This window comes from Myotis brandtii, unplaced genomic scaffold (assembly GCF_000412655.1).
Source record: "Myotis brandtii unplaced genomic scaffold, ASM41265v1 scaffold618, whole genome shotgun sequence".
NCBI lineage: Eukaryota > Metazoa > Chordata > Mammalia > Chiroptera > Vespertilionidae > Myotis > Myotis brandtii.
The window spans coordinates 1,525,547-1,535,738 of NW_005370354.1; the positions used below are offsets into that span (position 1 = coordinate 1,525,547).

Genomic DNA, 10,192 nt, shown 5'->3' on the forward strand with positions numbered 1-10,192 from the left:
CATGGAATACTGTGCAGCAAAAAAAAAGGATCTCTTACCCTTTGAGACAGCATGGAAGGACCTGAAGAGTATTATGCTAAGCAAAATAAGCCAGTCAGAGAAAGACAAGTATCTCGTGATCTCACTTATATGTGGAATTTAATGAACAAAATAGATCCAGAGACATGGAGGCATGCAAAAAACTGAGGATCCTCAGAGGGAAGGGGGGGAGGGGAGAGAAGAGATCAATCAAAGAACTTATATGCATAACCCATGTAAAGATAAATTAAAAAATAAAAAGAATTCAGATCAGTTTTAGCAAGCAAAAACCAAATCAACAGGTGGAACACTGAAAGCTTTAATGACTATAAAACTATTGGACACAATAATGCTATAAACCAACCACAAAATAAGAATTATAGTAAGGTACAGTGTATTAACAAATAAGGTAATAAGTTTGCAAATTGATCATCAAATTTTAGTTGAATATTTTCAGTAGTACATATATGATTACACTTATCTGAAGGAGAAAAAGTCCAAAGAACTATAATTGTTTCCCACTGGTAACAAAACTTAAAATACAAAAGGTCTCTCCCAACCCTTGCATGGCAGCAAAATTTAACCTAATAAATGGGAAATTACCTGAAGTGGTTAATATTCAAGAGTAGAATTAACGCACACGTGTATCCATAGCTTCACGTCATACAAGTCTGTCTGAACCCCCACACCATGACAGCCAAGGACAAATGCAGCACCAAGAAACAGCACAGAGCAAAAAGCAAAGCAACAAAGAGCAGAGAAAGGAAACTTCAGTCATTGATTCAAGATATCAGATGAAGCACAGGAATTAGAATTCTTTTTAAAGAAAAGCCTGAGATATTAACAACAAAAAAGAACAAAAAAGAAGAATGATGTGCAACACATATATATCTGCTCAATGTGCTCCTTTAATTATGCTTAATTCTACCTTCAGAGGACAGAGGTTATGCCCACAGATTTGTATGTAAAAGTAGCTTCAGTAATTTCTCGGATTTTTAAAAGTGTCATTTAAGGTAATGACTATGCAGAAAATACTTTTTCTCATGGTATGCAAATTATTCTTTCCTCTTTAATATTCATAATCTCAAAAATAGATTTGCAAGTTTTGTCATTAACATTCAAGTTCCTCATTGCACATTCACTAACAATTATATCATCTACTTTCACAAATGAATGATGAACAAATACAGAGAAGTTCCATGCCTAGAGCCTTTTGCACAGCACTCCAAAGTTAACTATAGGAAATAGAGAGAAGTGAACAACAATCAAAGGCATAATTCCTTCCTTTATTTATATACGAGAACAGTATTTTAAAAGTACATAAAGCTCATATTACCCAAACTCGAGAGGGGTATAAAGCTTTTTTAAAAAGAAAAGACTTAACATGAGATTAAGTGAAGGGTTAGTAAATCCAGACTTAGTACCTGTGCTAGAGTGATTATCAATGGAATCAAGACTGATTAAATCTCTGACGAAGACTGTGTGCTCCCCATTGTTAGCATCATTAGAACTATCCACGCTACCGTGGCTCACCGTGTCCCCATCACTTCCACCTGTGGCATTCTGAGGAGCTAAAGATAAGGACAACAGCAGTTCAATAATTCATGCACTGACAATATCAAACTAAACATCAATGACCCATAGTTCATTTAAAGTTGCAGAACACTTTCTAAATATGGGGGTGGGGAGAGAATTTTGGGCTAAGGTAATATATCTTTAGTTATATATAAAATTATCAACTAGAATTTGATTTACGTTTTCTACTTCATATAATTATACTTCAAACCACAGAAATTATACTTCATATAATTAAATTATACTTCATATAATTAAAATTCATAGAACTATGAAGCTTATGGTTCAGCAAGAAAGTATCTTTCCAATCACATGTATTACCTGATATTGAGGAGACCTGTGACTTTTGCACGGATTTTTTAAGCGGCTGCCTAAATTGTGCCAAGCCACGTACCACATTCCGTACCTTCGTCCATAAGAAGATACCACTGCGGGTACTGCTAGGCCACGGGCTCTCCAAAACTACCTAAAAGTAAAATAAAGGTAAAAGTAATAGTTATTAGAAATATTTGATTTTTGAAAATATACATACATATATAGTACATATATAAAAATTATACCCCAAACCCTCTAAAAGAAGGTATTAAAAAGTTATCAGTCTTAATAAGGAGCATACATTGCCCAATGTCAATCCTACTTACCTTATTATAATAACCATAAGTAATAGCATTTGGCTTTATGTTAGCAGTTTTCATTTCAAATAAGACTCTGACTGCTAAAACAGGATGGCCCCAAAGTCCACAAAGCTGCATTACTACTCGATAGCACACCTAGCAAAAAATAACATCGAAGCATTAGTAGTAGTTAGCACATAGTCCATCCGTGACTTGTAGAGATTTTTAAATGATTTACCCAATTCTTCTTCTCAAAGTTATTAAGCACTACTTTTTCTATTGTTGTGGTTTGAGTGTCTCGGTAAATTATTTGTAAAACTCATTCATTAATAGAAGTACCAGGATTATTGACTGTTGCACTTAAGATCTATGTGCATGTGTGCCATTTGTTTCAGTAACTAAGTATGCACAAAGAGAATGACTATTATTCTCCATAATTTAAAAAATTCGTTTTTAAAATCAAGTATGATTAAAATAGCTCTCTCCTAAATAATGTTTTATATTCTGTGCAAAAGGAATTAAAGACAGCATTCTCTAGGATGCCAATATAATAAAAAGAATTCTGTAAAACCATGTCTTTAAAAAATATGTGAAAAAGATAGAAACACAACTATAATTAGCAAAGGCTTTTCTTGGCATATGTTTACCAAGGGGGTCCAGATTTTATCATAAGCGGACAAGTCAATTGGTTACTCCTCTAAAAGTTAGAATCTTACATATTAAAAGATGATGGCAGAAAACATGAAGAATGAAACAGGAATCTCAATGATCCTTGGCTAAGAGGTAAGCCAGTTTATACAAACAGTGACAGGGCAGTCACAAACTTATTTATAGTAAATAAATAGTTTATTCTGAGAATAAGGAGTGCTCGCTTCAGCAGCACATATACTAAAATTAAAATGATAAGCATGGCCCCTGCCCTGTGCAAGGATGACACACAAATTTGTGACTAGAATAAGGATATATACACATAGGAGATAGTCTTCTTGAGACTCATAAAATGTGCTGTTTGTGACAGAGTTGCTTAACAACTGTACCATTAAGCCAAGCTGCTCTTTCTACTAAAGGAGAAAGTAAATTTTGAGGAAGGAATTATATTCAAGAGAACGGAAGAGATGAAATGTGAAGAGAGAGCTGAAGAGGCAGAGCGTCATTAAGATGAGTACTATGAAGCGAGAAATGCACGGTATAACTTAGGAGCAGAAGGTCAGAAACTGTCAGAGATACTCTACAAATGACCAGGTTAAAGATGTTTTATGAAACTACATGAATTAGGAACAACTGAAGGAACTAGGTAAGATGTATGAAAGAATGAAGAAGAATGTGACACAAGAGGGTACTTCAAATATCTGAAAAATTGTCACATAAAAGAGGGAGTAAACAGTTTGTGCAACTCCGGAAAGCTATAGAGAGGTAGAACTGAGCTCATCATAAAACACACACACTTTATTTATTTATTTTTGTTAATCAACAGAGGATATTTTTGCCATTGATTTTTTTAAAGAGAGAAAGTGGAAAGGAGGACAAGAGAAACATCAATGTGAGAGAAACACATTGATTGGTTGCCTCCCACATGCACCCTCAACTGGGGCCAGGGATCGAACCTGCAACCCAGGTATGTGCCCTTGACCAGGGCCAATGCTCTAACCATTGTAAACACTGGTCAGCGCAAAACACACACACTTTATAACAAGTAGGGCCAATTCAAACATAGGCAAGATCCCATATATTACAAAATTTCTAAAGCATCTCAGTTTTAGGTTAAAGTTAGATTAAAATATCTTAAAGTCCTATTCAACTCTAAGAAAATCATTTTCCATATCAAATTGGGATTAATCTGAATTTTCTAAAATGATTCTAGATCAGCCATGGGCAAACTACGGCCCGCGGGCCGGATCCGGCCCGTTTGAAATGAATAAAACTAAAAAAAAAAAAAAAGACCGTACCCTTTTATGTAATGATGTTTACTTTGAATTTATATTAGTTCACACAAACACTCCATCCATGCTTTTGTTCCGGCCCTCCGGTCCAGTTTAAGAACCCATTGTGGCCCTCGAGTCAAAAAGTTTGCCCACTCCTGTTCTAGATGATGAATTTATTCTGAGGTCTGCAGAGTGTTCCCCCAACCTTCTAGGCATACTTGCGTAAGACACAGGCACCAAATTAAATAAATAGTAATAACACCAGGGATATAATTGCCAGTTGCAGTATTTTGCTGCCTACAACATGATTATCTTCTGGATATCTGTGGTAGAGAAAGATGGCGAACAACTCTGCTACTCCTCACATTGAAAGATCTATGTCCCTCCCTTTCTTTGAATTGAGGGGGAAGGGCTTAATTCTGTTGTATGACTAACAGAATTCAGTTGAAGTGACACTGTACCAGTTTCCAGGGTTAAGACTTAAGAAACTGCCAGTTTCTACTTCCTCTCTCTTGAAACAAATGCCCTTGGAGCTCTCTAAGCTATCATGGAAAAAGCCCAAATACCACATGGGGAGGTCCTGAGACTGACTATGTGGAGGGAGAGGGTCCCACCTGAGCCCAGCCTTCCAGTCAAACTTGCCAAGGTACCTGGCAAGCCTTTGAGTTAAGTTGTCTGGGACCCTCCAGACCACACCAGCAAGCAACTGGTTATAACCAAGTGATTCCAGTTAAAACAATATGGAACAGAAAAACCACACAGAATATTTCCTAGGTTCTTGGCCAAAAAAATTATAAGACTTAATAAAATAGTTCTTTTAAGCCACTAAGGTCTGGTATGGTTACTCAAAAATATCTGTTAGACTAATGAGACAATATAGAAATAAGCATGACACAAATATTTCATTTTCATTTAAAATTCAGTAAATAGTATAAAAAGCAAAATGCATTATACATTTTAATTCAGCCTCAGTGGCATGTGATATTTCTGGGTCTTCTAAAGTTTTATGATAAAATCTAGGTTATTACAACTTTTACATACATAAAATGTAGAGCACAAAGCTGTCAAATTAAAACATTACGCTTATAAATTAAACAGAGGGGCCCGAGTCAGTTTTTCTCAATGGTTAGAGCATCAGCCTGTGGACTGAGGGTCTCGGGTTCAATTCTGGTCAAGGGCAAGTACTTTGGTTGCAGGTTCCATCCCAGCCTTGTTCCGGGTGCGTGCGGGAAGCAACCAATTGATGTTTCCTTTTCTCTCCCCCCACCCCCCACCCCGTTCCATTCTCTCTCTCTCTAAAAAAATAAAATAAAATAAAAAATAATGGGAAAAATATCCTTGGATAAGGGGAGGAGAGGGGAGGGGAGAAACTGTGGGTTCTGATGGAATATGGACCTGAACATGCACACTACTTATTTGCTGAGGGTGGGGGGAGGAGGGCTATGTGTGTGTCAATTCATCTGTTTCAAATTTCTTTTTATTTACTAATTTATTATTATTTTTTAAGATGAATAAGGCACAGTATCATTCTTTTGTAAAAAATATATTTCTGTTGATTTCAGAGAGGAAAGGAGAGGGAGAGAGAGATAGAAATATCAATGATGGGAGAGATCATTGATCGGCTGCCTCCTGCACGCCCCCTACTGAGGATCGACTCCGCACCCAGGGCATGTGCCCTTGATTGAAATAGAACCCTGAACCCTTCAGTCCACAGGCTGATGTTCTATCCACTGAGCCAAACTGGCTAGGGCCAAATTTCTATCTTTTTAAAACGTAGCGAATATATAAACTGCCTCACAGAGTTGCTGGGAATACCAAAGGAAATAATATACATGAAAATACTGTAAAAACTTTAATGTGCTTTTCTATGTGTAATCAATAAACAGATAAAATGCATCAAATATGCATTCTTAAGTATTAAACAAACATTTCTTCCAGCAGTAAAGATGCAATTACTTCAGCACACTACAAATCTCTCGATATAACTTGTTAGAAGTTGAAATAGAAGAAATCAACCTTGAAATTTTAAACCTATCATGGTGTTTATTGTTGAAACAGAAAAGATTTCTTAGCTTACTGGTTCTAATTGCTGCATGTTAGAAAATAAGAGAACATCATTATTTGTACCAGAGACTACCATAGAACTTTAATACCTTTGGAAGAAAATAGTTTTCAGGCAATTCTGATAAGTCTTGTGAACTTAACTTATCAAAGAAATAATCAAGAATTATGCTTTCAATTTAGAGTACAATAACATAATATTTACAGAATACTTTAAAACACTTTAAATGTATACTTTCCAAAAAACTTAAAACATCTTGAAATGCTTCTTAGATATAAAAATTACCAGAATTTTTAAAAACACTAAAATATATGAGATACAAAGCACTGATTCTGATCAAGTACATAAAAATTTTTTTAGTTGTTATTCCACTTACTTATGCATTCATTGATTACTTCTTGTATGTGCCCTGACCATGATTGAACCCGCAACTTTGGCGTATTGGTACAGCACTCTAACCAACTAAGCTACTCGGTCAAGGCTATGGTCGAGTACTTTTAATTTCCAAATAGTTTTATAAACATTAGATGAGAGGAAATGTAATTAAATATGAGAATGGATATTAATACTTGCTTTACATCTTTTTATTTTAAAAGCTTTTATAAATATATAGATAATACTTAGAGAAAAATGAGTTTTAGTATGCCCACAGCATTATCAAATCTTAATACTGTAAATACTGTAATAGTTTCAGATCTTTGCACTTTAAAGAAAAAAAATATATAGCTATCGCTCAAGCTATAATGTGCTCTCTTCAATCCCATTTCTCTTCTATCCTTGTGCTCTCACTCTTTTTCTCCTTCCTCCCAGACATCTATTACTGAATTTTTATTTCAACTTCATTTTAAATTCTAATCTGGTTCTATATATCATTTATAATTATCTTAACACTAAAAATAATTTTAAAGGGAAAAGAGAACAGAGAAAGACTAAATAAGTGACTCAGCTTCTTCAACTATCTCTTAGGATGCTTCTAAAGCTTAAGAGAGAGATTGTATGGCCTGGCCAGTGTCGCCCGCCCAGTGGTTGTGCATCAACCCACGAACCAGGAGTTCGCGGTTTGATTCCTGGTCAGAGCACATACCTGGGTTGTGGGCTCGATCCCCAGTAGGAGGCATGCAGGAGGCAGCCAATCAATGATTCTCATCATTGATGTTTCCATCTCTCTCTCTCTCTCCCTTCCTCTCTCCAAAATCAATTAAAAAAATTTTTTTAAGAGAGAGATTGTATGTAAAACATGTACCACATCATTCACTCAGTGCTTACTAGGAGCCAGGTACTATTCTAAGCACATTATGTACATTAACTGATTTAACCCTCAAACTAAACTTATGAGGAAGGTACTATTATTACCAACACCAGTGGGGCAATTTTGTCCTCCAGGGGACACTTGGCAATGTCTGAGACATTTTTGATTGCCCTGGCAGGAAGGGTTTGCTACTGGCATCTAGTGGGTATGCTGGTAAACATCCAACAATGTGCAAGACAGGCCAAGGCAGGCCCCCAGAATAAATAATTATGCAGGTCAAAATGTCATTAGTGCCCTGCCGGGTAGCTCAATTGGTTAGTGTCATCCTGATACACTAAGGTTGCAGATTTGATCCCAGGCCAGGACTCACACAAGAATCAACCAAGAGATGCATAAATAAGTGGAATAACAACTCTCTCTAATAAATAAAAAAAATTTTAAATGTCAGTAGTACCAAGATTGAGAAACTTGGAACTACATTTCAGATACATAATCTGAAACACAAACTGATTTTATAATGCACCCTAGCACATAGGTCCTAGTGGAAAGCCTACTCTCTATTTGCTTCCTAACAAAGTTGTATCAAAAGTAAAATGAAATCAATATTATTTTCTATTTATCAAGGACAAACAATCTGGTCTAAATAATAAGTCTCAGCTTCATTCCAAAGCAGTAATTTTTAAAATAAATATATTTCAAAATAAATAATAAGTACTATCTCTACGAAACAGAGTAAATGTTTTACCTTTCCTGCTTATAATGAAAATACCTGAGGACACTTTAAAGCAACTGAGAAATAACTTTTCTTAAAAATACAAAAATAAAATTTAACTTAGTAACATTCTCAATTCATTATACTTGCCTCATCTAGCGGATCCACGTCTGTTTTCCTCATCTTAATAAGTACATCATATGCCTGCTGAAGTGCTCTGACCTTAGGATGAGAAACTCTAACATAGGCTGGGAGACAAATAAACCACAAACTGAAACAATGACTGAAGAGACACTTGGCCCATTGTGGTGGATTTGTATAACATCTCTTCGCCAACTTATGAGCTGTTTTTATCTCCTAGAAAGAGAATAAAACGTTATGGTATTTACTAAAATTTATTATGATGGGGAAAGTGAAAAGGAAAGGGAAAAAAAGAATATAATGTCAAATTTTACTCTAAAATCAAGCATTTCATAGTTTTACTTTTTTGAGTGGCTTCCTACTTAGTGCCACATGGTCTTTCAACATTCACCTACAGAAGCACTTTATATTGTACTGTAACTATTTGTTGGTGAACATAATACATTAGAAATTCCTTAAAAGCAGAGATCATTCATATTTTTATAATATAATGATTAATTAGGTGCCCTTCACATAGAAGGCACTCATGTTTGATGGATGAAAGAATTTAACCATTGATAGCTTATAAGTTCTTCAAAGTCATTTTTGAAAAATTAGTATTCTCACTCTTCCCCCTGCTAAAAAGTGAAAATGCCCTATTTCCTGCCAAGATTTCCACTTTAACCTCCCTCACTACAGTCTGTGTTAATTCCTTCACTGAGTGATTACATAAAAAGCCCTACTCCTTTGAAGTCAACATAGTCTGAGAAAGATCACTGACCTTCCTACCTAACTGTTTAATAGTCATGTTTTCAACCTCTGATTTTCACTCTGATTTGAATGGAAGAGAGAATAGGTATCAAAATCACCTGCTGAGCCCTAGCTGGTTTGGCTCAGTGGACAGAGTGTTGGCCTGTGGACTGAGGGGTCCTGGGTTTGATTCCGGTCAAGGGCACATGCCTGGGTTGTGGGCTCGATCCCCGGTGGGGGGCGTGCAAGAGGCAGCCGATCAATGATTCTCTCTCATCATTGATGTTTCTATCTCTCTTTCCCTCTCCTTTCCTCTCTGAAATCAATATATATATATATATATCACCTGCTGAGCTTTAACGCTAGATACTATAGAGCCTTCCAGATAAATTAAACTGCTCTAGTGTGCCTTGCACTAAAGATCCCTCTACTGGGATGTGTCCTAAAAAAAATATCCTGGTGTATTAATTTTCTCATGTTCTTTATTTGTACAAGACTTGAAGACATATTTGAAAACACAGTTCCTTCCAGCTAGCCTGGAAAAAAGTAAAAGATGATGAAGATGAGATTTAAAGATTTAGTAACAAAACAAACAAAATAAAAAAACAAAAACAGAAAAAAAAAAACCACTTAGTAACAAAACAAAATTTTCCCATTTTAAAAACTTGCCTTTAGTAAGCTGGTAGGGTAAAAAAAAAAATTCCCTTCAGACAACATTGAGAGAAATGTGTACTATATGAAATTAAGGAACACCTCAGGTTAATCTCAGATTTAGGGGATTATATAAGAACTAGAGGCCCAGAGCACGAAATCATGTGCAAGTAGGGTCCCTAGGTCTAGTCTGTGATCAGGGCCATGTCCGCCGCTCCGCGCCGCCCCATGACACCCACCATGCCGCAAAGCTCCTCAATGCTCGCCTCCACCGCCCCACGAAGCTCCACGAAGCTCCCTGCCCCGCAACTCCCCATGACGCCCCACAATGCTCTGCGAAGCTCCCTGCCTGGCAAAGCTCTGCAACACTCCCCACCCCGCAATGCTCGCCACCTGCCGCTGCTCAACAGTCCCCAGTCCCGCCCCGCCACCCCGGGGGGGGGGGGGGGGGGGGGTGCAGGAGGCAGCTGATGGATGTTTCTCTCTCATCGATGTTTCTAACTCTCTATCCCTCTCCCT

At 36.7% G+C, this 10,192-nt stretch overlaps 1 protein-coding gene across 3 annotated transcripts in view; it reads right to left on the minus strand.

Annotated features, from left to right (window-relative positions):
* Positions 1–10,192, minus strand: part of DENND4C (DENN/MADD domain containing 4C) — a 90,569-nt gene that overhangs the window by 37,377 nt on the left and 43,000 nt on the right. For all 3 annotated transcript variants that reach the window (XM_005879953.2, XM_005879952.2, XM_014528096.1), the window contains 4 exons: positions 8,303–8,509; positions 2,235–2,363; positions 1,915–2,059; positions 1,443–1,589 (listed from right to left, as the gene is read on the minus strand). In XM_005879953.2, coding sequence (XP_005880015.1) covers positions 1,443–1,589; positions 1,915–2,059; positions 2,235–2,363; positions 8,303–8,509 — 628 coding nt within the window. The remainder of the gene's footprint in view (positions 1–1,442; positions 1,590–1,914; positions 2,060–2,234; positions 2,364–8,302; positions 8,510–10,192) is intronic.